Source organism: Natator depressus, chromosome 20, assembly GCF_965152275.1.
Source record: "Natator depressus isolate rNatDep1 chromosome 20, rNatDep2.hap1, whole genome shotgun sequence".
NCBI classification, from domain to species: Eukaryota; Metazoa; Chordata; order Testudines; family Cheloniidae; genus Natator; species Natator depressus.
This window is the reverse complement of record NC_134253.1, coordinates 26,920,031-26,947,945: the sequence shown is the minus strand read 5'-3', so window position 1 is coordinate 26,947,945 and position 27,915 is coordinate 26,920,031. Positions and strand designations below refer to the sequence as shown.

At 59.9% G+C, this 27,915-nt stretch overlaps 1 protein-coding gene across 5 annotated transcripts in view; it reads right to left on the bottom strand.

Moving 5' to 3' along the window:
• Positions 1–1,339: 1,339 nt before the first annotated feature.
• OLFM2 (olfactomedin 2) overlaps positions 1,340–27,915 on the bottom strand; it is a 91,250-nt gene continuing 64,674 nt past the window's right edge. For 4 of the 5 annotated variants that reach the window (XM_074935469.1, XM_074935470.1, XM_074935472.1 and 1 more), the window contains 3 exons: positions 11,478–11,697; positions 5,677–5,783; positions 1,341–2,231 (listed from right to left, as the gene is read on the bottom strand). In XM_074935469.1, the coding sequence (XP_074791570.1) occupies positions 1,554–2,231; positions 5,677–5,783; positions 11,478–11,697 (1,005 nt within the window). In that variant the 3' untranslated portion in view covers positions 1,341–1,553. Of the gene's footprint in view, positions 2,232–5,676; positions 5,784–11,477; positions 11,698–27,915 lie in introns of all 5 variants that reach the window. The other variant, XM_074935468.1, reaches the window with a different exon arrangement.

Here is a 27,915-nt window from a genome sequence, read left to right as displayed (position 1 = left end):
CAAAATGGACCCAGCTGAGGGGTCATGTTCTCTGCACCTACAAGCTCTGTGTTAGACCATGTTCCTGTCGTCTAATAAACCTTCTGTTTTACTGGCTGGCTGAGAGTCGCGTCTGACTGCGAAGTTGGGGGGCAGGACCCTCTGGCTTCCCCAGGACCCCGCCTGGGCGGACTGGCTGTGGGAAGCGCACGGAGGAGCAGAGGAGGCTGAATGCTCCGAGGTCAGAGCCAGGAAGGTGGAAGCCGTGTGAGCTGTGTGTCCTGCAGACAGGCTGCTCCCAGAGAGGAGACTCTCCCAGAGTCCTGCCAGGCTTCGTGGGGAGCAGGTCCAGAGCATCGCCCGGGGACTCCGTGACAGCCGGTGCCCGCTCAGAGGGCGCAAGAGGCAATGAAAGCAGCCTGGCAGCAGCTCACACCTGCTGGGCGTGGGGGTAAATGTCTGCACCAGCATCTGGCACAGCGTGGGAGGGGCAACCGGGAGGGCAGGGCATTGGCCAGCACCTGCTGGAACTGGGCCTGGTGCGCTCTCATGTGGGGCAGGACTAGAGAATCCACCGGCGGGCAGACACGTTACATGCACGGGGGGCAGCCGGAGACCCAGACACCACGTATGCCCTGGGTGTGTTATTAGCTGTACAGGGCTACCACCGAGGAGCCCCAGTCCTGGAGCAGGACCCCATTGTGCTAGACGCAGTACGGCATCTATCAGGTGTATTACTGAAGTGCCTGGAAGCCCCAGTCATGGGCCAGACCCCATTGTGCTGGTTCCTCTGCACAGAACTCCACTCCAAAAGAACAGAAATGTTACGATCTGTACCACAGCAAGCCCAGCGCAGCCACAGCAAGGGCTCTGGGTGACACTGGAATAAGTAAATAACAACAAGGTGCTCGTTCTGTTCTCGTACGTCTAGGGTTTCACACTGACCAGTAGTTTACCCATATTGCATTTTAAAACCCATCCTTTCGAACACTTGCCAGTATTTTACTTGCATGTTTCATTTTTAACATTTATCATTTTAGCTGGATACATTTGATCTCTGTCATTTTTAACATTCACCATTATTCTAGCTGGGTGCTTCGGAGCTCAGCTGTGATGACGGCTGTTATTTCAATATTTAACTCTGGCTGTCGGATTTTTACATTTCTCACCCCTCTGGTTCGATGCACTGGATGTCTAATGCACTTTTTGATGTTTGCCACTGTTCTGTGTGCGACTCTCACATATTTCTGTATTTACAGGGGTGAATTCCCCACAGGAATTAGAAACCCGTGTCCCCTGCACAGGGGCAGAGAGACATGGCCAGAATCGGAAAGAAAAGGCACAAGCTCCATCAAATGTCAAAGAGATCATTTTTATTTGCCACCAAAAAGAAAGGAAAGGAAAAGAATTGACCTTGCCTCCAACGAAAGCAGACGAGATCCATGCGTCATGTGAACCACAGGAAGAAAGAAAAAAACAGCAAAGAAGAACCTCTCGGCTTTGCTTCGTGAAAGGACCGGTCGATCCCGAGGTGTAAAAAACGAAAGAGCGAAGAAGCGAGTCCGGCAGCGGTTTCACAGCTCGCCCGAAGTCTTTATGACGTGGAAGAGCGTGACGTTGTACACCACCTGGTGGCCATTGTTCCACGTGTACAGCGCCCTCTCCCGCGGGTTGTAGTCCAGCATGGAGATGTGGGAGTACTGGTTGTGGAAGGGGATGTCCGTGTACTCGTAGCTAGAAGTGTTTGTGAAGTAGGCGAAGTAGATCTTGGCCCCGGCCAGGTGGGAGTTGGTGACGTAGAGGGTGCCGCAGATCATGAAGGACTCGCCGGCGCTGCGCTTGGGGTAGCCGGTGTCCCAGCTGCGCAGGACCGCCAGCGTCTGCGGGTCCACCCTGCTCACCACGATGTTGCCGGCGTTCTGGCTGGTGGTGTAGACCGCCCACAGCCCGGTCTCGTCCGCCATGAAGTCGATGTCGGAGAAGCCGCCCCAGGAGTAGGGGAAGGTGTTGTTGTAGCCGGCGCTGCTGAGGCTGCGCTGTGCCAGCACGCGGCGCGAGCGGAAGTGGTATTTCACCACCATGTTGCTCTGGTGCTTGTTGTAGTAGAGGGAGCCGTTGAAGACCACGTGGCCCGTCCCGGCCCAGGGGTGCGGCAGCAGGTGCTGCACGAAGTTCTGGCCCGCGACGAAGTCGTTCAGGGTGCGGAACTCCAGCACGCGGCGCCCCTTGTAGTAACCGTCCATGTACCAGACCTGGCGGGAGGGAAGAGCCGCGCGGTGAGGCGGGGGCGGCGGTTCCCGGGGGACTTCACCCCTGTTTGGGGCCCAGGCCCCTCCAGCCCCCAACCCCTCAGCAGGGCCCAGCACGAAAGCACGTGCCCCCCCCGCCCCCCAGCAGGGTACTGACTGGCGACACGAGGCGGCCAGGGCAGGAGAGAACAGAGCCCCGTGCGCTCACGCCCCCAATCTTAGCACAATTCTACACTGCGGCTGGAAATGCCACTTACCCCCAGCCGGCCCAGCCAGCCCGGCTCCCCCAGGGCCAGCGCTGGGCTGAGCCCTATTCTTAGGGCAGAGGAGTCCAGGCACAAAGGACGCCCATCCCCACTGGATGCTGGGGATGGGCACGGGGGCTTGGGGGCTGGTTTGGTCCTTTGAGACGCCCCCAGGCCGCTGCCCATCCGGTTTGAAAACGCAAACCCCACAATCAAAAAGGCCGATTTCTGAATCAATGGCTCCTTCCTCTGTCGCACGTTAGAAATCCAATTTCTCCCAGTGGCCATCCATCAGCCCCTGCCGCTCACCCGAGCCACACACAAAATGTGCCATTTGCAGTGACACGCAGCTCTCCCATCCATCCTGAGCCCTTGTTAATGAGCCAGGCCGCTCAGAGCTGCCAGCACTGGCCAAGCTCCCACGCAGCCCCAGAGCTACCGAGGGCCTGAACTCTGGCCTCATGGAAGCCTCTCGTCCTTCCTTAATTCAAACCATCAGCAGCATCGGTTACATCTCCACTTGCTACCAGCCAGGCCAGCTGTGCTTTCGCTCTGCCTTGTGTGGGTGCTGGGACAGCGCTGCTGTACTGCGACACACCCACTAAGCAATTCTTGGGGTCACCCCTGTCATATCGCCAGCACTGGGCTCTGACGTGCCGGGCGCTGCCGACACAGAGCAACAAAGGACTGATGCTCGTCCTGAGGCCCAGAGAAAAGTGACTTGCCCAAGTGCTGGGAACAGAGTCCAAGAGTTTCTTGCTCTAAACCCGCTCCCCAAGTCAGGGCTGGAGCCCAGGAGTCCTGGCTTCCTTCCCCGCCTCCCTCGATGCAGGAATAGAACCCAGGAGTCCTGGCTCCCAGTTTCACTTCCTGAAGCAGTAGGTTCAGTCCCTCTCTTTGACAGCTTATGGCCTTTGGAGCTGGTGGGGGTCACCGAGGACTCCTCCAAGCCCGGAGGCTCTGGGCTCCAAGGCTCACTGATTAACGCGAAAAATGGGATGAGCAGGGGCGGGGAGCAGCGCCCACGTGTGGGCAGCAGTGTGACACTGCGCCAGCTCTGGCAAGAATCCGCCACTGACTTGAGTCTGGAGGGCCTGATCTAGTCCACGCAGCCTCTGCTCTCCTCTGGGGCACAGGGTGGGGCTGTGCGTGGCAGGGGGCGGGTGTGCAGGGCTGGCCTTCTGCCCCAGCTGGCACAATCCCTGCACAAACAGCCCGGGCTGAGAGTGTCTCGCCTGGAGGGGCCAGGGCAGTGAAGCACCGTCGCATGGAACGGAGAGCACACACCCTCTGCAAAACGCCAGCTCCCCAGGAACGTGGGGCCGGGTGCCTCGCCACCGGCGCAGAGGACTCGGGGACACGCACAGAACCATGCGCCCCGTCTGGGTAACTTCCCCCCCTTGGGTAACTTCCTGGGGACGCGCGACACAAAGCGTCCCCAGGTGCAATGCACAGCCCCGCAGAACCCTGCCCCCCGCAGCCGGCTACAGGTCAGCCTGTTACAGCTGGAACAGCTCTGCCCCCGGCTCCAGCATGGCTCTGGCTGCGTTTACAAGGCCCTGGCTACAGGCCTGCATGGCCAGCAGCGGCTTCCCCCCGCTTCATGTAACCAAGGTCCAGTTTGTGTATGGACGGGCACACAGAGAAATAAGGCCCCAATTCCCCCTGCACACGGCCACGCGTGCGCCTGCACGGAAGTAACCCACGGCATGAGCTGCAGCCATTGGCATTAGTCTGGCTCCACTTTCCAAGTCGACAAGGCCTAGGATATCTTTAGGCTTCAAGACACCATCTCCGGGGTGCGTGCAGCATGCTTCCCTGCCCCCATCCCCTTCCTAGTCCGCTTTATCCCAACTCCCAAGACCTGCTCCCGGTTGTTCCCAGCCCCGAAGCCAGGGCAAGGTGAAGCCAGGGGAGTCATGCCAGGTTACGCCAGCTGAGGGTCTAACCCCCTTTGTACCAACGTGTGGCCAGAGGTTACTCCAGGCACCAGGCTCACTCTCCGGCTACGCACGTATGACATGCTGCTAGGGGGCACCCGACACTGGTTGCAGGATGTGCAACAGAAAGACAATTAATGAGAGAGCTGTGGAATTAGAAACAGGATCCTCTGCTTCTGCTCCAAATTGTTAATATCCTCCAGCGTGCGGCCCTGGCACGCCTGGCAGAAAAGCTGGAGTGCATGGCTGCAGAAACGGGCTGGTGTCTCTCACGGGGACCGGGATTTCTCTACAATAGTAATTGCCTCTCCAGAGCTCTGCTGGGCTCGCTGTGCCGAGAAGCTGAGCTCTGCGGAATGAAGACGCTGCACCTTTGCGGGTGTTTCACCGCGTTTTCTTAGCTCTCCCCACCCCCCATTACTCTACTACATCGCACATGGTTTTGCTCTTTCTGCAGAGCGAGCGCGTGACGCCGTTTTAAGAGCTAAAGCGGCATCATGAGAGAAATGCCTGATTTCAGAGCTGTCTGAGCGTCACTCCCACCCCGCCGGGCTCCGTCTCCTCTGCCCACGGTTACAGGCGTTTTGTAAGGGGTGCGTGTTTCCCGATGCCTGGATTAAATGCTGGACTGGCCCTGGGCACGTAAATACACAGAGGGGGGCTGGAATTTTCACAAGGGCTCCTTGTCCAGGATTGGGGCCAGCAATCCTTTAGGCCAGGGTTTTCAAACTGGGGGTTGTAACCCCTCAGGGGGTCACGAGCTGTCAGCCTCCACCTCCAGCATTTATAATAGAGTTAAATTTTAAAAAAAGTGTTTTTAATTCATAAGCGGGGTTGCACACACAGGCTGGCTGTGCGAAAGGGTTCACCAGTACAGGAGTTTGAGAACCGCTGCTTTAGGCACCTGAATAAGTGGCCAGATTGTCTGAAGCACCCAGCACAGCAGATCCATGCTGGATGCTGAGCTCCTGGGAAAACCCTGCCCTGAGTGGCACATCCAGAGCTGCTGGGAGTGGGGAGATCCGGTCCCGACTGCGGGTGCTGCGGCCTTCTTGGGGGCTGGAGATCAGACCCCTTCCTCCACTTGTGCACCCAAAACAACCCTGGAAGCCTTGGCCTGCAACCATCTGAGGCTTTGCAGAGTGATGCAAGCCAAGTGGGTGGATTGCAAGAGGAGAGGAGCCATGGGAAGGTGAGGCAGCCCCCGGACTCCTCCCGCCCCAGCCTGGCACTCACACGCCAGCGCAAGCCCTCGGCACTTACCCTGCTGTCAGCGCTGGGAGCCATGGTGTCGGTCATCCATGAGCCGAACCGGGATCCCGACGCCCGGATGGTGATGGGGTTACTGACACCCGTCAGCTTCCCACAGCCTGCGGCAGGGCAGAGAGAATGGTTACAGGAGAGAAACCTGTCCAACCGCTGCAATGCAGGGACGGAGGAAAGGGGGGCAGGGATCAGTGGGGGGCAGAGCAGGATGCATGGGAGGGGGCTAGGACTGCAGTGACAGAGACCCCTCCACACTCGGCAGCCTCCTGTCCGGGCTGTGCAGTGCTTTGAGAATGTCCCCTACCGACAGCCAGCCGGCTGGTGCCTCCCTGAGCCAGGTAGATGCTGCTCCTGTCCCTGTCTTCATCCCTCACCAGACACCGGCAGCAAAGAACTGCGTGCGTCTCTAGCACTGAATCCCTTTAAACCCCGATTTCTGCTAAAGCAGTGTGACTTTGGGGGGAAAGGCACCCCCGCATCTCCACGAGGACCCCCAATCCCAGGCCAGAGCTAGACAGGAACTGGCAGGAGTCAGCCCCCCGCTTCAGCGGGTGTAAATTACTGCAGCCCCGGTGCCTTCGAGGGGGCAGTGTCGATTCTGGCCAGTGAAGTCCGACGTCTTTACAAGGCTCCTCGCCCTCCCACAGTTGATCCGGACCCCTGGGATTCACATCCAAGCAAAGCAGTGACCTTCTGGGGGGTTGTAGCCCCAAGCCTGATCTCAGTTAATCCAGTGTAGATCTGGAGTAACTGGGTTCACACAGGCGTAATTCCAGTCCGGGTCCCTCTCCATCATCACTGACCCAGCTGAGAGCTGGGTCCCAGATTTTGTTCTGCCTGGCGAAATCAAACCCTAAAACTGCAGCTCAGAAGGGAGCAGGCCCAGGAGCCTCAACAGGCGATGCACGAAGCCTCCAAAAATCACCAGCAAGATCGAGCTGAAAATCCGACATGCAAATATCACTTTGCTTCGGGAGAATTCGTCCACCCCTGAAGCCTTGTGCCTGACTTCCACTGCCCTGGGCACAGCTCCTCACCGCCCGCCCCGGTGAGGGAGTGGCAGGGTCTGAGCCGAGAGGACAGGGTGCAATGGTCAGGGCACGCCCCCAGGCCTTGGGGGCCCTGGGTTTAAGCCCCTGCTCTGCCACAGGCTCCCTGTGTGACCCGGGGCAAGTCAGTAAGCCCCTCTGTGCCTCAGTCCCTGTCTGTGCAATGGGGACACCAGCTCTGCCCTGCCTCACAAGGGAGCAGAACCGCCCCCAAAGCCTCATCTATCACCCGCTCATATTGCCAGGGGTCAGAGCAGCCCGCAACCAGGCTGCCTTGTATACAACAGCCTTCATTTGACACTCCCCCCCATCCAAACCCCCCACCCCCCCCACTGTCCCTGTGCAACGCCGGTAGCCAGCGAGCCCGAGCAGGGCTGGGGGAAAGCGACTGAGTCCTGCCTACCCTGGTTATTACAATATTACGCAGAGACTGGAGCCTCACTGTGTCGGGCGCTGCCCAGACCCTGACTGAGATCAGGGCCCCGTCGTGCCGGGCGCTGCCCAGACCCCAACCGAGATCAGGGCCCCGTCACGTCAGGTGCTGCCCAGACCCCGACCGAGATCAGGGCCCCGTCGCGCCGGGCGCTGCCCAGACCCCAACCGAGATCAGGGCCCTGTCGCGCCAGGCGCTGCCCAGACCCCAACCGAGATCAGGGCCCCGTCGCGCCGGGCGCTGCCCAGACCCCAACCGAGATCAGGGCCCCGTCACGTCAGGTGCTGCCCAGACCCCGACCGAGATCAGGGCCCCGTCGCGCCGGGCGCTGCCCAGACCCCAACCGAGATCAGGGCCCCATCACGTCAGGTGCTGCCCAGACCCCGACTGAGATCAGGGCCCCGTCGCGCCAGGCGCTGCCCAGACCCCAACTGAGATCAGGGCCCGGTTACGCCGGGCGCTGCCCAGACCCTGACCGAGATCAGGGCACCAACTGTGCCAAGTGCTGCACGGGCCCAGCCACGACTGGGTCGCCCATCGCACGAGGTGCTGCATGGATGGAGAGCGAGGGACAGCCCCGGCCCCACAGGGCTCACAGGCTAAGCAGGCATCAGGTGGGAGGGGAAAGAGGCCCAGAGAGTGAAGTGTCAGGCCTAGAACCCAGCTCTCCCACTTTCCAGCCCAGCACCACGCTGGCTCATCACACACACAGGTTAACTGGGGGACGCGCAGCCTGGGAGACGCCAGGGGACTGGGGGAGTTTTAAGGAAAACGGCCTGATTCCCTCTGGCTCTGCATGGGGGCAGCGCTTCCCGCCAGCACAGAGCGGGCACAGAACAATCCCGTTCCACTCCTGCTCTGCACGGTGCGGGGGAATCGGGCCCCAGGGTCTAAGCATTAGCACTCGAAAGGGATCAGCAGAGCGGCAAACCAGCCACGTGGACGCCGGGTTGCACTGGGACAGCTCCCAGCGCCTGCTGCCTGCATACAGACAAGGGGTTGGCACCGGAGAGCAAGCACAGCAGCGGCCCGGAGAGGTGGCGGAGTCCTACCCGCAAACTGCCTCTGTCTCGAGAACCAGGCCTCAGGGCGGCATCCCAAGGCCAGCCCAGCCCAGCCGAAGCACCTGCAGCCCTTGGCTACTGATGTATTTGGATTTCTAGCTGGTAGCAGCAAAGCCCGTGGGCTGGGGTCCTGGACAACGAGACACGGGTGAAAAGCAGCCGTTCCCAGCCCGCATCGGAGGGCAAGCAGGGACCCAAGCTGAGAGGGGAAAGCCAGGCAGCCCGGCAGAGCTGGGGAATCATATGCTCATCAGAGGTCCATGCAAGGGCTGCCCCTGCTTCATGGGGAACATGGCACCCCCTTCTCCCCCCCCCACTCCTCCTGGCTCTCATCTCAGGCTGGTCTTGCCCAGGGAAAGCACTCAGGGGACAGGAGACCTGGGTTTCTTGTCTGCTGGGTGACCTGGGGCCGATCACTTCCACTCTCTGTGCCTGCCCCCTGCCACGCCCATTGAATGCTCAGACGGGAAGGGATGGTCTCGCGCTGTGCCTAGCATGGTGGACTGCTAAAGGCTGCTGTAATGGTGATGCAAATAGCACTGTAGGAATAAACGCTGGGCTGCTCTCAGCATGGGCCAACCCCGTACAATAGAGTCGTCTTCCAGGCCAAGGCTCAGCTGGATCTTCTGGTCTCCCTATCTCATAGCAAAGGGACGCTCAGTGAAACAAGAAAGTGGCAAGTTCAAAGGTAGTGAGAAGGAAACACATTTTCTGTTGGCCAGTGGAACTCTCTGCCACAAGGTGTCGTTGACACAGAGTTCAGCAGCGTTCACAAAAGGGTTGGACATTCATACGATACAGACACTATCCACTAAACAAGCAGGTGTTCTGGAAGGCTAGAAATCTTCCTGCTTCAGGGTATAACTACTGGGGGTCAGGAGGGGTTTTCCCTGAGGGCAGATAATCCCATCGCTGCCTCCTGCAAAGCTCCATACAACTTCTGACACTGCTGGAGACGGGACTGTGATGAAGTGGGAATGTTCATAATGTTTTCTCTGACTACTTTGTGGGTGCCTCAGTTTCCCCTAGGCATTTCTTAAGTATCCAGGTGGTGGGATAAGGGGGCGTGATTGTCCCAGAGCCCTAGAGGGCCAGTGTGATGCTGTCTGCATAGAGAATGGCTGACACCCTGTCTCCTGATGGCCTGGGCCCCTCCCCTGCAAGGTGCCAACTGAAGGGGCTGGAGAACAAAGGGATCAGGTGGCCTCCTGGGCCAGGAAAGAGACAAAGGCCAGAGGAGGGGCTGGAGAGTTTCAGTTTGGAGCTGGCTGGGGAAATGGAGGGATGCCCAGTTGGGGCTCTGGCCTCCTGGCCCCCAAGAGGGACCCAGCTGAGGGGTCCTGTTCTCTGCACCTGCAAGTTCGGTGTTAGACCATGTTTGTCTAATAAACCCTCTGTTTTCCTGGCTGGCAGAGAGTCACGTCTGACTGCGGAGTTGGGGGGCAGGACCCTCTGGCTTCCCCAGGACCCCACCTGGATGGACTCCCTGTGGGAAGCGCACGGAGGGGCAGAGGAGGTTGAATGCTCCGAGGTCAGACCCAGGAAGGTGGAGCCGGGTGAGCTGTGTGTCCTGCAGACAGGCTGCTCCCAGAGAGGAGACTCCCCAGAGTCCTGCCTGGCTTCGTAGGGAGCAGTTCCAGAGCATTGCCTGGAGACCCCGTTGTGACGAAGTGGGACTGTTCTTAATGTTTCCTCCGAATATTGTGGGGGTGCCTCAGTTTCCCCTATGCAGTTCTTAAGTATCTAGGTGGTGGGGTAAGGGTGTATGATCATTGCAGAGCCCTAGAGGGCAGGTGTGTGCAGGGGTCTGGAGACAGAGAATGGCCGACACCCTGTTTCCTGGCAACTGATGGCCTGGGCCCTTCCCCCCTGCAAGGTGAGAGCTAAAGGGTTGGAGAACAAAGGAATCAGGTGACCTCCTGGACCGGGAAAGGAACAAAGCCCAGAGGAGGAGGGGCTGGAGGGAGTTTCAGTTTTGGGCTGGCTAGGACATGGAGTGAAAGGCAGACGTGGTTGTCTGGCTCACTGCCCTCCAAAATGGACCCAGCTGAGGGGTCCTGTTCTCTGCACATGCAAGGTCTGTTTTAGACCATGTTCCTGTCGTCTAATAAACCTCTGTTTTACTGGCTGGCTGAGAGTCCCGTCTGACTGCGAAGTTGGGGTGCAGGACCCTCTGGCCCCCCCAGGACCCCGCCTGAGCGGTCTCGCTGTGGGAAGCACACGGAGGGGCAGAGGATGCTGAATGCTCCGAGGTCAGACCCAGGAAGGTGGAAGCCGTGTGAGCTGTTTGCCCTGCGGACAGGCTGCTCACCGGAAGGCGACTGCCCCAGAGTCCTGCCTGGCTTCATGGGGAGCAGTTCCAGAGCATCGCCCGGGCACTCCGTGACACCCGTGACAGGGACACTGGGCTGGATGGGCCCCAGTCTGCTCCGGGCTGGTGCTTCCTGCTCCTCGCTCTGCATGTGCTCGCTGTGGAGTCTAACCCGGCTGTCTGGCATCAGTCCCTCGGCTGGGGCCGAGCCTGGGAGCATGTGGGAATGAATCAGCCACAATGAAGATGGCATGAGGGTGACACCGTCCCAGGTGCTTTGCAATGGGAGCTGGCACTCCCGGCGCCCTTTGCTGTGGGAGCCCAGGGGAATTCCCGTCACCCTCCTGGTCTGGCCCAGGCATCCAAAAGTGAGAGAGGACCGTGGGCGTCCCCAGACTCAGCCCACTGGGGTTGAGCTCCTGGAACCAGACTCAGAAACCTGCATCACCTTCCCCAGCAGCAGGCGACACCTCTGCCTACTCTAACACCTCAGCCCCTGCTTCCCTCCCACAGCTGGAATAGAACCCAGGAGTCCTGGCTCCACCTGCTGCTCTAACCTCCCAGAGCTAGGCAGAGAATCCAGGAGTCCTGGCTCCCAGCCTCCCTGCGCTAACCCACCAGACCCTGCTTCCCTCCCAGAGCCAGAGATGGAACCCAGGAGTCCGGGCTCCCAGCCCCACTGTGCTAACCCCTAGACCCCATTCCCCTCTGTGTAGAAACAACACAGGGAGTGAGATTAGCCAGACCCTGGCAGGGAACCCTGTGCTCACTCAGCAAGCAGCAGCCACACCCAATGGACGTGAAAGAGGCACTTTCATGCCACCCCCCCGAGCCCTCCCTCTTGGCCCTTTGCGAAGCAGAGAGGGGAGCCCCTGGGTGCTGTCCCAGGCATGCGAGAGGGAGAGGAAGGAAAGGGGAGGGAAAGGCGGCTGGTTCCATACCCAGTTTCTGCATACAGACATGTAACCGCGCCTCCAGGACCAGCACCCTCCGCTGCAGCTCCTCATAGTCATACGCGCCCATCTCCTCCTGGATTGCCAGCAAGCTCCCCGAGACGTTCCTCACCTCGTCCTTCAGCTGCACGATCATTTTCGTGTCCGCTTTGTATTGATCCAGGACGGGGATCAGAGGCAGCAGCTCTGTCATTTTGTCCTTCAGCTCCTGTCAACATGGCCAGAGGAATCGGTGAAGGGAAAAATGCAACCTCCTGACAGCAGCCAGGTCCCTCTCCCTGTGCCCCCTTTGGACAGGCAAGCATCAGTCACCCCCCACCCCTCCCCAGACACTCCCTCTACCTACCTACCGCCCGCCCGGGTGCCTCTGCTTCCTGGCCAACGCCAGCACCAAGGGCTTCCAACATCCCTGACTAGCCTTCATGCTTTAGCCTCCAGACTAGACTTAAATTATGTGTATGTCACTAGTGCCTGGTCACCCCACATCCCAGCTCCACTGTGCCGGGCCCTGCCCAGACGCACAGTGACCGAGATGGGTGCCCCGTCGCGCCGGGCGCTGCCCAGACACACAGCGACCGAGATGGGGGCCCCATCGCGCCGGGCGCTGCCCAGACACACAGCAACTGAGATGGGGGCCCCGTTGCGCCGAGCGGATGGGATCAGGACAAGGCTGGATGCCCCCTGCTAGGCCCTGGCGCATCTTAAGACTCCTCAGGGCTGAAGTGGGATTTAAGTGGTGCCCAGACCTCCCATGGGGCCTCTGCCCAGGGCCAACGTCTGGCTCAGCACAGAGGGAGGGTTCCCACGGCCTCAAGTCCCCCCAACCCCTCTCCTCTCTGGCCGACTCCCTCTTTGAACCCCCCAGCCTCCCTGGGTGGCTGCCCTTCACTCCTGGCTCACAGGAAGGCAACTCCTGTAACACAGAACCCCTGCAGCTCTCCCGCGCTCCGGGAGACGACAGCAGTCCCTCTCTCATCTCCCCCTAATGAAGATCAAGAGGCTTGTGTGCTGTTTACCTCAGACACGATAATGATGACAGAACTCTGGCACCATCGTTAAGGGCTCATTAATATGCCAGAGGCAGGTTCCGGCCCCTGGGTTAGAAATTAATAATAATTACAAAACTTAGCACTTTGCATCTTCCAAGGAGTTGGTGAATATGAGCTAATTAATATTTTGCAATCTGTGTTGTTGTCTCTGTGTTACAGGGGAGAAGGGGCTCACCCAAGGTCACAAAGGGAGTCAGAGTCAGTGTCGGGACCCACTCAGCCTGGATGGCTCTTTTGGAAAAATCCACGCTAGCTCAATCACAAGATATGGGCTGGGTACATAAATCACAGAGTGAAATTCTGCATCCTGCATTCCACAGGAGCTCTGACTAGGTGATCTGAATGGTCCTTTCTGGCCCTAAAAAGCGATGAAACTCAGCACCCCCCAGAGCACATGGCTGGTGAACAGCAAACCACCGGCAGCGTTGGCCAAGGTTTGGAAGACAGCTTACAATGAGACACAAGCTGCTCACTTTCGGTGGTTTCTCAAAGAGAGATGGTGAAGAGCTGACTTGTCCCCATCTGGAGAAGATTCCCCGTAGCACAGGGCTCTGGAACCCAGCAGACAAAGACAGACCAGAATCCTGGAGCTGGACGCTGAGGCCCAACAGCAACGGACATAGCGGGGAGGAATTAACCCGGCAGAGTTTTACTAACGGTGTGGTAAATCCATGGACGCTTTTCTTGGCTCACTTGCACCTGTATTTCCAGTGACACTGCTCTCAGGGGACATCTGCCTGGCAGCTGGAGGGGAGCAATGGCCGGCTCGGGGAGACCCCCGGACACTAGTTTTGATCGAGCTAGAGCCCTAAGAACAGCAGGGCTGGCTGCCCGAGCACGACCTCACCCGCGACCCTCACTACATTCGCAGGGGGGAGCCCAGGCTGCCGCCTGCACCAGTGTCACTGCACGGCGGCTTTCATGCGCGCCAAGGCTGCGTCATCGCACGGGCCAGGCTTTCACGTCAGACTGCGGGGGCCGAGCAGGTTGCTGCCCTTCCCGTTTACACCAGTGCAAAGCAGATCAGAGCAGCAATGACTCTGATCTGCAACAATCACTCGGCGCTGGTGTAAGGTGCCAGGCACCGGAGACTCTGGCCTTTGGTAGCTGGCTACAGGATCTGTGCTAGCCCCTGGGAGGGGAGCTCTGGCCTGTGCTACGCAGCCAGCCAAGGTGCTCCCATGGGCCCGTCTGCACTCGGGGGCCGGTCCTCCCCCTCCCCACGACCCCAGGAGAATGGTGGCGTTCCCAGGGGTGAGGAGAGGGAGGGGAATCGGGCCCCAGGGCCACGGGCTTGCTGCTGTGTGTGCTGCTTTGTGCTCTCCCCTTGCCCACACCGGCGGCGAGACACGGTGCAGGTCCTGCCTGCTGTTGGCCTCCATTATTCCCCTGGCATTTCCTCTGCCCTCCCCCGCTCCCTGCACCTTGCAGACCTGCACTGAGTTCTGGGCAAGGTTGGCTGCACAGAGAGACGCACGCCAAGCCCTGGAAAGCCGGCACAGTAATTGCTGCTGCGTTTTTTATGACCGCTGCTGGAGTGCCGAGTGTGAAAGAGAAGGCCCTGGAACGAGCTGAGCTGCCAAGATCCAGCCTCAGGGACAGGCGGGGGGAGGGCAGTGCCAGCGGGTCGGGGGCGTCCAGTGAGGCGGGGGCAACGCAATAGCACTGGGTGCGTGCATGCGGCGCTGACCTGGATGCCTGACTTAAATCACAGAAAATACCCTTCGACTTGGGGAGACCAAAGCCAGTGACCAAAATCACCGTCCAGATTGACAGGATCGAATCCACCCTGCAGCTAAATCCAGGCGGCTGCAGCTGAGCGGTGCTTAGCGCTGGAGATGGGAATGAGTCAGACTCACGGCCGAAAGTCCCTCTGCGAGTCAAAAAGCCCAGGCTGGGCTGTGCAGGCAGCCGGCAGCCCTGAGAATTAACGGCCACCCCGGGGTAGTAACATTCCCAGCAAGATCTGGGGTGGGGGGGAGAGAGCGAGTGAGGGACCCCATCCTGCGGATTAACCCCTTGGCACTCCACCCCTACGCGGCCAAACCCGGAGACCCTGCATCCGAGCACAGACACAATCCCTGCTGAAACCGACGGGAACCGCGCGTCCGGACCCCCAGGTGGCTTTGACAATCCCGGCCCATGGGGACAGGCGCTTCCAGAACATGCTGAGCTCTCAAGGGGACAGCCCGAGCCCTGGGCTCTGTGGTGCTGCACGGACACCCCAGCCGAGATCAGGGCCCCACCGTGCCAGGCGCTGCACCGATGGAGAATGAGAGACAGTCCCTATGCCAAAGAGCGCTCAGTCTAAACAGACAAAGGGTGGGAGGGGAAACTGAGGCATGGAGGGAGGCAGTGACTCGTCCAAGATCACCAGCAGAGCCAGGAATAGAACCCAGAAGTCCTGAGTCCCTTTGCAGGGCCCCACCCAAGGGAACACACGCCTCCTGCAATGCCAGGAGCCCGTGGACGGCAGCAGAGATGGTTTAACCGCTGCAGAGCCAGGGAGCCGCTGGGAACTCCGGGGCTGGAGAAAGGCTTTGGGGCACGTACTGGTGCTTCAGGAAGCAGCCGAGCAAAGCTCCCGCCAGGCACGAAGCTGGGGGGGAAGCGGGGAGCTTGTCATTGAGCTCCCCACTGACAGTCCAGAAGCTGCGATTCCAGGCCATCGCCCAAGGTTCATGTCACTCGCCCTGGGCTGCTCCACAGAGGCCCCCTTGTGCCCGAGTGCTGTGGACAGAAGCACAGACACCCCCGTCCATCCATGCCAGCCTCATGTGCCATCTCTGGGCTTGCCAGGGCACGGGTCTGGCCTGGACTCAGTGCCACAGGGTCGGCGACTGATGCTGCATCAGCTGCCTCCCCCCTCACCTCACACGTCTGCCTCTGCCCAGTGAGTTACCGCGGCCGGAAGCTCGTCTCATTGGAGATGCTGTGGGCTCCCAGGAACAACGCCCTGCTCACGCCACGCACCGGAGGCACTGTGTGTGACTCGCCCTCTGTCTCGGGGCCTGGAGACTCGCGCCCCTGGAGCGCTGCTCTTAGAAACCGGGGTGATAAACCTGCCAGCCAAGAGCACAACCCGGATGCAGGGGTGAGGGGAAAAACGAACAAGTGACTCCCCGGCGGGAACCAGCTGCTCTGCTCGGGGCAGTTCTCCAGCCTGGGCACAGCACCTGCGTACGTCTACACTGCAATTACAAACCCACAGCTGGCCGGAGCCAGCTGACTCAGGCTCCCGGGGCTGTTTGATGGCGGCGTGGCTGTCTGGGCTCTGGGATCCTCCTCGCACTCTTTGACCCTGCAAGGTCAAGTGTTCCCCGTCAACACCCCGACTCACACGCACAAACTGATTCGCTTGGTATAGCCTCCTCTGGTTTTATCGCATATGTGAGGGGCGGGGGCTCGGCAGGGATCTCGGCCTGCGAAGCAGGGTCACCTTGGGGGAACGTGGAGAATCACCGAGCAAGAGGAAACGCTTTTGTTTGTCGATTTCAGGTTCTTGGTGGAGCCGTGGGAGGTAGGAAGGACGTACTGGCGAAGAGCTGGCGATTTCACTGCCAAGAAGGAACCCTTGTGATTATAGAGCCTGCCCTGAACCACCCAGGCCAGAGAACTCACCCCGAGAGGCTGGCACCCAGCCCCAAACGTCCCTAGTAAGAGCAGTTGTTATTTACTCCTTCTCATAACACCCAATGAAACTAATAGACAGCAGGTTTAAAACAAACAAAAGGGAGTATTTCTTCACACAATGCACAGTCAACCTGTGGAACTCCTTGCCAGAGGATGTTATGAAGGTCAAGGTTCACAGGGTTCAAAAAAGAACTAGATAAGTTCACGGGTGATAGGTCCATCAATGACCATTAGCCAAGATGGACAGGGATGGTGTCCCTAGCCTGTTTGCCAGAAGCTGGGAATGGGCGACAGGGGATGGATCACTTGATGATTACCTGTTCATTCCCTCTGGGGCACTGTCAGAAGACAGGATACTGAGCTATGTGGACCTTTGGTCTGACCCAGTCTGGCTGCTCTTACGTTTTGAGCTACAGCCTCGAGCACAGGCTTCCTCCTGCACACCCGCCACCAGCCGCTCTGGTTAACGGCAAACGCTGCCCACCTGACCTAGGGCGCTGGGTGTGCGGAGGGCAGGTCTGCACTTCAAACGCTGCGTCGGCGCCGCGGCAGCACGTCGCAGAAGACGTGGGAGGTAGGAAGGACGAACTGCCGCTGCCAGAGCGCGGCGCACACCAGGGGTAGGTCGGTATAATGATGCCGCTCGTTTCTCATCCCCCTGAGCGGCCCAGTTGTACCGATGTACGTCCATAGCGCAGACCCGGCCTGAGAGTCACCTCCCCTGGGCTGAGGCAGGAGGGGTTGGCTGAGCAGATCTCGGCCTTGGCTCCCCCTGGGCCACGCTGACCTGCGCCTGGCTGGAAATCGCTCTCCAAGTCGCCTTCACTCAAGGACTCCATAAATCCACCTGCCTTTCAGCGAGCGTCTCCTCACCCACAGCAGCCGCACGAGGCCAGGAGACGACAGCGATTCCCCTTTTCTTTCCTGCATGTTACTGCGTTTCTGGGGTCCCTAACAGTGAGTGAGCCAAGGCCCACGGCTCTCACCTCCCGCTGCTGCAAAGCAAGCTGGAGGGACCTCTCTCCTGGCAGCGCTCGGCTCCTAGAGCTGCCATGGCCTCTTCCCTTGATTTGTGCTTTGACAGCTGGCCCTAGACGTGACCATCAGCCCAGGAGGGTGGTGAGGTTTAGCCAGCACCATGCCATGCTCCCTCTGGAGCTGGGCAGGAGGAATTGCTCAGAGGAATGGCCTGGGATCCCGTCGCCACCAGGGGCCAGCACCAGCTGCTCCAGAGATAGGTGCATGAAGCCCCACTGGGATTATCTGCCCCCTGGGGAAGTTCCCCCATGACCCCTGGCTGTTAGAGGTTGGAAGCAGGAGAGTTCAAGGCCATTCCCGAGTGCCTGTTTCCATCATTATCGCCAGCCTTCAAGATGTGCCCCCTTTGGGAATAGCCACAGGACTCTCCGTTTGGTTCCTCTGTCCCTGCAGCCGGAACAGACACGGCTGGCTTCAGGCTCTGGGCATCTGCCTACAGGGACGCATGCGCTGACCCAACTCAGCCTCTTGCAGGGTACCAACCTGCCTGCCTCACCCTGCCCGCTGCCCCTCACCCCCCCCATCCCTCCACATCTCACCTTCTGCCCAAGGCGAGGACAAAATGAGAGACATGTAAGAATAGGTGTCTGCATATGGCACCTTGTTAGCACAGGGATGGGCGCATCCGTATCCAATGGGACAGACAGATAGCAGGGGTGGCAGGGCATGTGCGTGGGGACAGACAGACAGCTAAAGAGGTGTGAATGGGGATGGACAGCCAGACAATAGCTGTACCCAGCTGAGGCTCCTTTGCCAGTGAATTGACGGATCTGTACAACCCCATTCTCCTACGCTGGGCTCCCTCCTGCAGGCAGCTGGTGCTGGGTCCTAGGAGCTGTGTCCTGCCCGGTGGCCATGGGTTTGTCCTGACCCCTGCCCTCCCTGCAGCCTGGCAGACCCGCTTCAGTGAAGCAGGAAGGGATCCCAGAGAGCAGGGAGACCTTTCCTAACCAAAGCTTGCAGGCTTTGCTGGGAGAATGGCTCCGGCTCCTCTCTCTCCCACTAATGCAAGCAGCCCGTGTGAATCCCAGCCCCACCTTGCTCAGCACCGTCTGCAGAACGGCTGGTCCCCCCCGCCCCAGCTCCTGGCAACGCCAGTGCCAATAACCACGAGGCAGTAGCAGGGGGCGGTCATGCTTGCAGTCCCGCGGCTGCTTGGTGGCAAGCAGCAGGCACCTGGGCCCCGGCGTCAGCTGGGAAGGGTTTCATCCATTCCACTGCGCCTGGCAACGTGCAGCCTTCCTCAGGGCCTGACCCACCAGGACTGGGAGCAGTGGGCCCTGCGGGTAATTAGCAGCTCTTCACGTGCCCCGGGAGGTGGGCCAGAGTCCCTATCCCCACCTACAGGGGGAAACTGAGGCACCGAGCAGTGATGTTACTTACCCACAGTCACATGGGAAGAGAGTGGAAAAGAACCCAGGAGTCCTGACTCCAAGCGCCTTGCTCTTAACCACTACAACACGGCCCCCACCGGAGCAGAATTAGAGCCCAGCAGCCCCCCATTGCTGGTCCCTGCTCTAGCCACTAGACGCACGGGACCCATCCCCCTCACGGCCCCCATACCTCCCACCCTTCACAGGCTGGGCGGGCAGCTGGGGGGTTACTACGGCTGGTGCAGCTTGATGCAGATCTGGGAGGCCCAGACGACAGACAGATGGATAGATGGGCATGGAAGGGCTGGACAGATGGACACTGGCCTGGGGAACGGAACTGGCCAGAGCACCCTGCGGGGAAGGCTATTTAGGGTTTTGGACTTTAGGACAAAACCCCAGCTGCAGAGGGGCCCAGCAGGCTCTGACCCTACTCAGCCCCAGGCTCATCCCTGGGTCTTGGGGCACCCCCCAGCGCCCGTATCAGCACAGGGTGCACCTCACATGGGGTCAGTTGGGCTCGGGTGCCTGGGTCACTGGTGAGTTACCTCCAGAGACCCCCATGCTCCCGTCCCATCTGCAGTGGGGAGATTGCAGCTCTTGGCAGCTCTGCTGCCCAGTGGCTCTGGCTGGGTTACAGTTCCTCTCCCATCTGCTGCAGAAATCAACAGCCATCACTCCCAGCAAATGGTTTCTAATCACAGCGGCTTCGGAGCACCTGAAAAATGACTGGGGGGGGGCGGGGGGGCGGGAAGGTGATTGAATGGAGAAGAGGCTGGGGAGGCGGCCGGGCTGCAGTCATTTATCAGCACAGATTCCTCCCCAGGGGCTGCAGGAAAAAGCATTTGTTTGTTTACCTATTTTTAATTGCAAATGCCGGGCCCTTCTCCTGGTGTCAGCCTGGCGCTGGCCCACGGCCCTGCCTCCCCCGCTGACTCCTGAGCGGAGCTGCTGGAGGCAGGACCAAAGGGCTCCTGGCAAGAGCTGAGCGGCAGGGGCTTGCCTGTAACTGTGCAGCATTAACTCTGGCCCCAGAGGTACCAGTCTAGTGTGACCTCCTGCGGGCCAGAAAACACCCCCACGAGCCCGGCATCCTGCCCAGTGGCCTGCGGTCTGAGGAGACCACGTCATCCAGAGTCCCCTGCACCTGAGGGCCAGCTGTTCCATGGTCAGTCCCCTCACTCGTATCAGCGCGTGCCTTTGTTCTACACTGAATTCGTCTAGCGCTGCCTGCCAGCCGCTGCCTCTTGCTCTGCCTTGTCTGGGATCGGAAATCTCCTCCCCATGTAGGCACTTCTAGGCCGTGATCAAGCCGCCCTGTAACCGTCTCTTCCGTAAGCCCAGCAGATTATCCTTTCGCTGTCAGGCAGGTTTCTCAGACCTCGAGTCCGTCTCCTGGCTTATGCTCAATTAAATTTGTTAGTCTCTAAGGTGCCACAAGTCCTCCTGTTCTTTCTGCGGATACAGACTCACGCGGCTGCTACTCTGAAACCTGGCTCTCCTCTGAATGCTCTCCAACTTCACAACTCCCTTTGCCCATGCTATGACGCCAGCAGTGGATGCTGGTTTTTTGCAGTTGGGATTTGCAGTGCTGGGGAAGGCTCATGGCAATGCAGAAGACGCTAGAGATGCAGAGGCCACAGACCGTGGAGAATAAGCAACCGGGAACAAGCCCGTATTGCCAGCAGAAATGGGATGAGGTAGCCCGGCAGGGTCTTTCCATCTGTAATGTCCATGATCCTCCACAGGCATCACTGCAGACTTCCCAAGGGAGGGGCTGTTTGTGTGGGGACCTCACCTTGCCACCTCCCATGTGAAATCTGTTCCATGCCCGAGGCTGGCAAGCCGGCACCTTTCACCAGACCCCACCATGCCAGGCTCCATGGCACCGCCTCCAGAAAGAACAGTGATCCACACGAACCCAGCAGGGGCTTTGTCCCTCTTCAGCGGACACGGGAGGTTAACAGCTTACTATAGATACTAGCCGGAGGAGCTGCTCCCTTGGCTTGTGTGGCAGCTCAACGACTGACATTTTCAGATGCAACTAGTAGTTTTGGGTGGCCCCATTTGAGGCACCTTAAAGGGTCCTGATCTCCAGGGACACGTACTTACCACATAGTCCCTTAAGGCAGCTCACCGCTCGGGGTCCCGAACCGCGGCTTTCACAATCAGGCATTGCTTTTGAAAACATGGCACGCTGAAGGCCGCGGGTTCAGACTCTGCTAATGACGCTGGCTGAAGTTTGCCAGGCCGGGGGGATGGGAAGTTCTGAATGTACGTCTCAGCTGTCGGAGCATCTCTCGCTGAGCTGTAAAATGCTGCTGAACCCCCAGGCGTCCAATGCTTGCGGAATAGACGCCCGCCTCTGCGGCAGAGAGGAATCGCGGGCTCCTGAAGAGTCCGTCTGCACCTGCTACGCTTTGATTCCACCGAGCAGGACTGTTCAAAGCACCATCGGGGGAGAAAACAGGATGAAATATTCATGTGTGCGGCTCGCAAACAGGCAGGTGGCAGCTCCGGACAAGGATGCCACAAGCTCTCTCATTAGGGGGGAAGAGATGAGAAAACAACTTTCCAGCCAGCATCTCCCTCTCGGCAGCTCCTGCCCGTTCTGTGGGAGACACCTCCTCCACCGAGCAAGCCCGACAGCACTACGCTTTCCTGGCAGGGGCACAAAGGACACAGGGACGGCCAGACCGGAACAGCTCCGGGTGCCATCTATCCTGGTGTCCCATCATCTAGAGTGACCAGCACGAGCTGCTTCACAGCTAGGCGTGACCCCTCTTGCAGTCGGCAGAGATGGGGGGCAGCAGGCAGGGGTGGGCCTAGGGCAGGCCAGCCGCGGAGGGTGCAGGGAGCTTGTCTTTGGGGCGTGGGTGATGGGAACGGGCCCACGGCCAGGGAAGCCACATTACAGGTCGACTGAGATCCCTGGGCCTCGTGAAGACGCTTCACTCTGCAGCTTCATTCCCTGCCTGTTGCTTCTGCTCGTGTGGGGTGAAACTGACCCCCAGGCAGTGGGCCAGCCAAAGGCCTAAACCCAGCAGGACTTAAGTGATGCCTGGGTCTGGAGCTGGGCCCTGCGCCGGGGTGAGGAGCTGTGGGGGGAACAAGGCCTCATGCCAGGGCCTGCCCGGGGTTTGTGGGGGGTGCATGCTGGTACTTCTGGAACGGCCTGGGCCAGCCCCGGTTGTGACGATGTGACGCAGCAGGGAGGGGGGAGTGTTGACCTGGGAATGTGCCCTGGGGACGGGAGACCTGAGAGCCTGTCACCTGAGCCTGGAGGGGGAGGGGGAGGTGACACCTCTGCCCAGGAATGTGGATGGAGGCTGCAGCAGGGAACCTGCTGGGTGGGTTTAGTTTCAGTTTGGGGCTGGGTGGAGGAACACAGGGAACCCCAGGGCTGGGGTCTAAGCTCCCTGCTCCCCCAGAAGGACTTGACTGAGGGGTCCTGGGTGTCCCCACAAGCTCTGTTTTGGACTGTGTTCCTGTTGTCCAATAAACCGTCTGTTTTACTGGCTGGCTGAGAGTCTCAGTGAATCCCAGGAAGAGGGGTGCAGGGCCTGGACTCCCCCACACTCCGTGACAACTGGTGGCAGCGGTGGGATCTACTGCACCCCGTGAACGGCGCTTCCTGCAGTAAGTGACTGGGGAACAGTAAAACAAAGGGGGATTGACGGGGACCAGGCGTGCTGAAGATTCAGAGAGAGACGGTTTCAGGGGGCGGTTAACCCCTGGGAGTGTGTGACCAGAGAGAAGGACTTTTGCAGTAACAGGGTCCCCCGGGGGATTGCAGCGAGCGGTCCCAGGGGCGGAGGAGTCTGCAGCTCGACCCTGGCAAAGAGGTGGTGACCTCAAGAAGGACTGGCACACTAGGGGCTTTTCCTGGAAACCGTGGACAGCTGCCCGGCCTGCGAGTGGCCAGCCGGGAGATGTACGCTAAACGCCTTAAGAGCGACCTGGTGGAGCTGTGCAGGCAGAGGGGGCTGCGCGTCGGGAGGTCCACCAAGGAACAGCTGATTGCCCAGCTGGAGGAGAGGGATCGCTTGGATGACCCGATCCCTGTCCCTGAGGGAAGCCGCCCGGCGGACGCAGCGTGGGCCCTGGGGCCTGACCAGGCTGGGAGGGGTCAGACTGCTGCCCAGGACACCCCGAGACCCTTCCTACCTATGCCTGGGGGAGGGGTTGTGGGAAGCCCAGCGAATACCGAGGGCCCCCTGACCCCAGCAGCCAGCAGGGGATCCTCCCAGCGGAGCTCCCCATCCCTGGAGCGGATGCGGCTGGAATGGGAGAGGGAGAGGAAAATGAGGGAGCTGGAGGATCATGAAAAACAACGTCAACATGAGGAGAAACAACGTCAACATGAGCAGCAGGAGAAGGAAAAACAACGTCAACATGAGCAGGAGGAGAAGGAGAGGGAGCGTCAGGAGAAGGAGAGGGAGCGTCAACATGAGCAGCAGGAGAAGGAGAAACAAAGACAGCATGAGCTGGAGCTGGCCAGGCTGAGGAGCAGTGGGGCCCCGGCTGCGGTGAGTGAGGGGGGACCCAAGACTGCAAGGAGCTTTGATAAGTGCTTCCTGGCCCAGCGGAAGGAGGGGGAGGACATAGATAGCTTCCTGACGGCCTTTGAGAATGCCTGCGAGCTGCACAGGGTTGACCCTGCAGACAGGCTCCAGTTCCTCACCCCCTTACTGGACCCCAAAGCCGTGGAGGTCTACAGCCGGATGACAGGGGCAGAGGCAGGGGACTATGAACTGTTCAAACAGGCCCTGCTCCGTGAGTTTGGGCTGACCCCCGAGATGTACCGGAGAAGGTTCCGGAGTCAGCGTAAAACGCCTGAGGTCACCTACCTACAACTGGTCAACAGGATGCAGGGATATGCCCGCAAGTGGACAGCGGGGGCCCAAACTAAAGAGGACCTGCTTGACCTGTTTGTACTGGAGCACCTGTATGAACAGTGCCCTTCCGACCTGAGGCTGTGGCTGGTGGACAAAAAGCTCGCGAACCCCCAGCATGCAGGGCAGCTGGCTGACGAGTTTGTGAACAGTCGGTCAGGGGGTAGCCGGGAGGAGTCCCAAAAGAACAGGCCCCCCCCCGATGCAGAGAGAGAGTCACCATGGGGCCTCCCAGCGGGGAAATAGGGAGAACCCCCTCCAAAGGGGAACGCCTGGTGTCGGGCCCCTCCGACCCGCTCGAGGGGACCAACGTGACCTGAGCTGCTATCACTGTGGCCAGAGAGGCCACGTACGGGCCCAGTGCCCCGGGCTCAGGGACAAACTGAGCAGACCCAACCTACCCAGGGTTAACTGGGTAGGGACTCAGCTGGACGAGGGGCAGGCGACCCAGGAAAGGGGGGCTACCAGTTTGCCACCTGCTCAGGAGGGAAGAGTACCCCCAGCCAGCCCCGCCAGAGGGCTGGAGGCTCTGGACTCCGGGTGCTCGGTTTACAGGGTGGGTGCGGGGCTGTCCCTCCGGAGAGAGTGCCTTGTTCCCCTGGAGGTGGATGGGAGGAAGGTCAATGGATACTGGGATACGGGCGCGGAGGTGACGCTGGCCCGGCCTGAGGTGGTGGCCCCAGATCGGGTGGTGCCCAACACCTACCTGACCCTGACGGGGGTGGGCGGGACCCCATTTAAGGTGCCCGTGGCAAGGGTACACCTGAAATGGGGGACCAAGGAGGGCCCCAAGGATGTGGGGGTACACCACCATTTGCCCACTGAAGTTTTGATGGGGGGAGACCTAGAGGACTGGCCAAGCGACCCCCAGACCGCCCTGGTTGTGACCCGTAGCCAGAGCCGGCGAGGGGCACTGCGACCTGACCCTGGGGAGGGTACCACACTGGAGGCGCGAGACCCTACTCGGGTGGGGAGGGAGCGCCGAGGGGCACGGCTCAGAGAGGCTGCGGCCTCAGACCTGGCCACGGAGGGGGAACCGGGCCCCATCCCTTCCCCAGCCGCTGAGTTCCAGGCCGAGTTGAGGAAAGATCCCTCCTTGCGGAAGCTCAGGGACCTGGCCGACCTCAGTGAGGGACGGACCATGAGGAGAGGCTGCCAGGAGAGGTTCCTGTGGGAGAAGGGGTTCCTGTACCGAGAATGGGCTCCCCCAGGGGAAGGGGAGTCCTGTGGGATCAGGAGGCAGCTGGTGGTCCCCCAGAAGTACCGCCGCAAGCTCCTGTCCCTGGCCCATGACATCCCCCTCGCAGGCCACCAGGGAATCCGGCGCACCCGGCAGAGGTTGCTACAGAACTTTTACTGGCCCGGGGTCTTTACCACCGTCCGGCAGTATTGCCGATCCTGTGACCCCTGTCAGAGGGTGGGGAAGGCCCGGGACAAGGGGAAAGCGGCGTTGAGACCTTTGCCCATCATAGAGGAGCCTTTCCAGAAGGTGGCCATGGACATCGTGGGGCCTCTCAGCAAGACGACCCGGTCGGGGAAGAAATACATTCTGGTGGTGGTAGATTTCGCCACCCGCTACCCCGAGGCAGTGCCCTTAGCTTCCATTGAAGCAGACACCGTGGCAGAGGCGCTCCTGACCATTTTCAGCCGAGTGGGGTTCCCCAGGGAAGTCTTGACAGACCAAGGCTCCAACTTCATGTCGGCCCTGCTCCGGTGCTTGTGGGAGAAATGTGGGGTCCGGCATGACTGGGCCTCAGCCTATCACCCCCAGTCCAATGTGGTGGAGAGGTTTAACGGGACGCTAAAGATGATGCTGAAAACCTTTATGAACCAGCACCCGCAGGATTGGGACAAGTACTTACCTCACCTGCTGTTCGCGTACAGGGAGGTGCCCCAGGAGTCTACTGGATTTTCCCCGTTCGAACTGTTATATGGAAGGAGGGTGAGGGGCCCCCTGGACCTGATGAGAGACGAGTGGGAGGGGAAGGCCACTCCCGATGGAGAGTCAGTGGTGGAGTATGTCCTGACCTTCCGAGAGAGACTGGCTGAACTCATGGGCCTGGCCAGGGAGAATCTGGCCAGAGCCCAGAGGAAGCAGAAGGTCTGGTATGACCGCACGGCGCGGGCCCGTGCCTACGCCACCGGGGATCAGGTGATGGTTCTCATCCCCGTGAGAAAGAACAAACTACAGGCCGCCTGGGAGGGCCCGTTCAAGGTCGTCAAGCAGCTCAATGAGGTAAACTATGTGGTGGAGCTGTCGAACCGGGCCCACCACCGCCGGGTGTACCATGTGAATATGATGAAGCCATATTATGCCAGGGGGAATGTGGTGTTAGCTGTGTGTGGTCAGTGGGAGGAGCAGGGAGATGACCCTTTAGTAGATCTATTCCCTGGGACCAGAGCTGGTTCCCCCCTGGAAACAATCCCCCTCTCGGATCAGCTCACCCCTGCCCAGCAAGCTGAGGTCAGGGGGGTGCTGCATCCGTCCCGACAGCTGTTTTCCAACCAGCCTGGACGCACTAATCTGACTGTCCACCGGGTGCAGACAGGGTCGCACCCGCCGATAAGATGCTCCCCCTTCCGAGTCACAGGGAAAACTGCTCAGGACCTGGAAAGAGAGGTCCGGGACATGCTGGCTTTGGGGGTGATCCAGCCATCGGCCAGCCCTTGGGCCTCGCCGGTGGTGCTGGTCCCCAAAAAGGATGGGTCATTCCGGTTCTGTGTGGACTATCGGAAGCTCCATGCCATCACTGTATCGGATGCCTACCCCATGCCCAGGCCGGACGAGCTCCTAGACAAGCTGGGAGGAGCTCGGTACCTTACCACCATGGACCTTACAAAGGGCTACTGGCAAGTGCCGCTGGATGCAGATGCTCGGCTGAAATCGGCCTTTATCACCCCTCTGGGGCTCTATGAGTTTCTGACCCTGCCTTTCGGCCTCAAGGGAGCGCCGGCCACCTTCCAGCGCCTGGTGGACCAGCTCCTGAGGGGGATGGAGAGTTTTGCCGTGGCGTATATTGACGACATCTGTGTCTTTAGCCAGACCTGGGAGGACCACGTGTCCCAGGTTAGACAAGTGCTGGACCGACTCCAGGGGGCTGGGCTGACTGTCAAAGCGGAGAAGTGCAAGGTGGGGATGGCTGAAGTATCTTACCTGGGCCATCGGGTGGGGAGCGGCCGCCTAAAGCCGGAACCGGCCAAGGTGGAGGTGATCAGAGACTGGCCCGCTCCCCACACCAAAAAGCAGGTCCAAGCCTTTATTGGGATGGCAGGATACTACCGAAGATTTGTGCCCCACTTTAGCGCCATAGCCACCCCCATCACTGAGCTATGCAAGAAGGGGAAGCCAGACAAGGTGGTCTGGACCGAGCAGTGCCAGGAGGCTTTCCGGGCGCTGAAGGAGGCTCTGGTCAGTGGCCCAGTTCTAGCAAACCCAGACTTTGACAAGCCCTTTGTGGTGTTCACCGACGCCTCCGACACGGGACTGGGGGCGGTGTTAATGCAGGAGGATGAAAAGGGGGAGAGACACCCCATCGTGTACCTGAGCAAGAAGTTGCTACCCCGGGAGCAACACTACGCGGCCATCGAGAAGGAGTGCCTGGCCATGGTGTGGGCCCTCAAGAAACTAGAGCCCTATCTCTTCGGGCGACACTTCACCGTCTACACCGACCACTCTCCCCTGACCTGGCTGCACCAGATGAAAGGAGCCAACGCCAAGCTCCTGAGGTGGAGCCTGCTCCTGCAGGATTACGACATGGACGTGGTCCACGTGAAGGGAAGTGCCAACCTGATAGCGGATGCGCTGTCCCGGAGAGGGGGCCCCGAACTTCCCCAGGTCACTGGTCACAGTGACCCCGCTCAGTTCAGTCTCGAAGGGGGGAGAGATGTGACGATGTGACGCAGCAGGGAGGGGGGAGTGTTGACCTGGGAATGTGCCCTGGGGACGGGAGACCTGAGAGCCTGTCACCTGAGCCAGGAGGGGGAGGGGGAGGTGACACCTCTGCCCAGGAATGTGGACGGAGGCTGCAGCAGGGAGCCTGCTGGGGGGGTTTAGTTTCAGTTTGGGGCTGGGTGGAGGAACACAGGGAACCCCAGGGCTGGGGTCTAAGCTCCCTGCTCCCCCAGAAGGACTTGACTGAGGGGTCCTGGGTGTACCCACAAGCTCTGTTTTGGACTGTGTTCCTGTTGTTCAATAAACCTTCTGTTTTACTGGCTGGCTGAGAGTCTCAGTGAATCCCAGGAAGAGGGGTGCAGGGCCTGGACCCCCCCACACTCCGTGACACCGGTGCATGCGCAGTCCTGCAAAACAGCATCCCCCAGAACCCGTCAGGGACAAACTCCTCCAGAAACAGGCCTGGCCGGTTTAAACCTGGGTAACTGGCCTGCCTATGGGGGCACTGGACCATCACCGCTGTACCAGCGAGGACTCCAGACGGACACG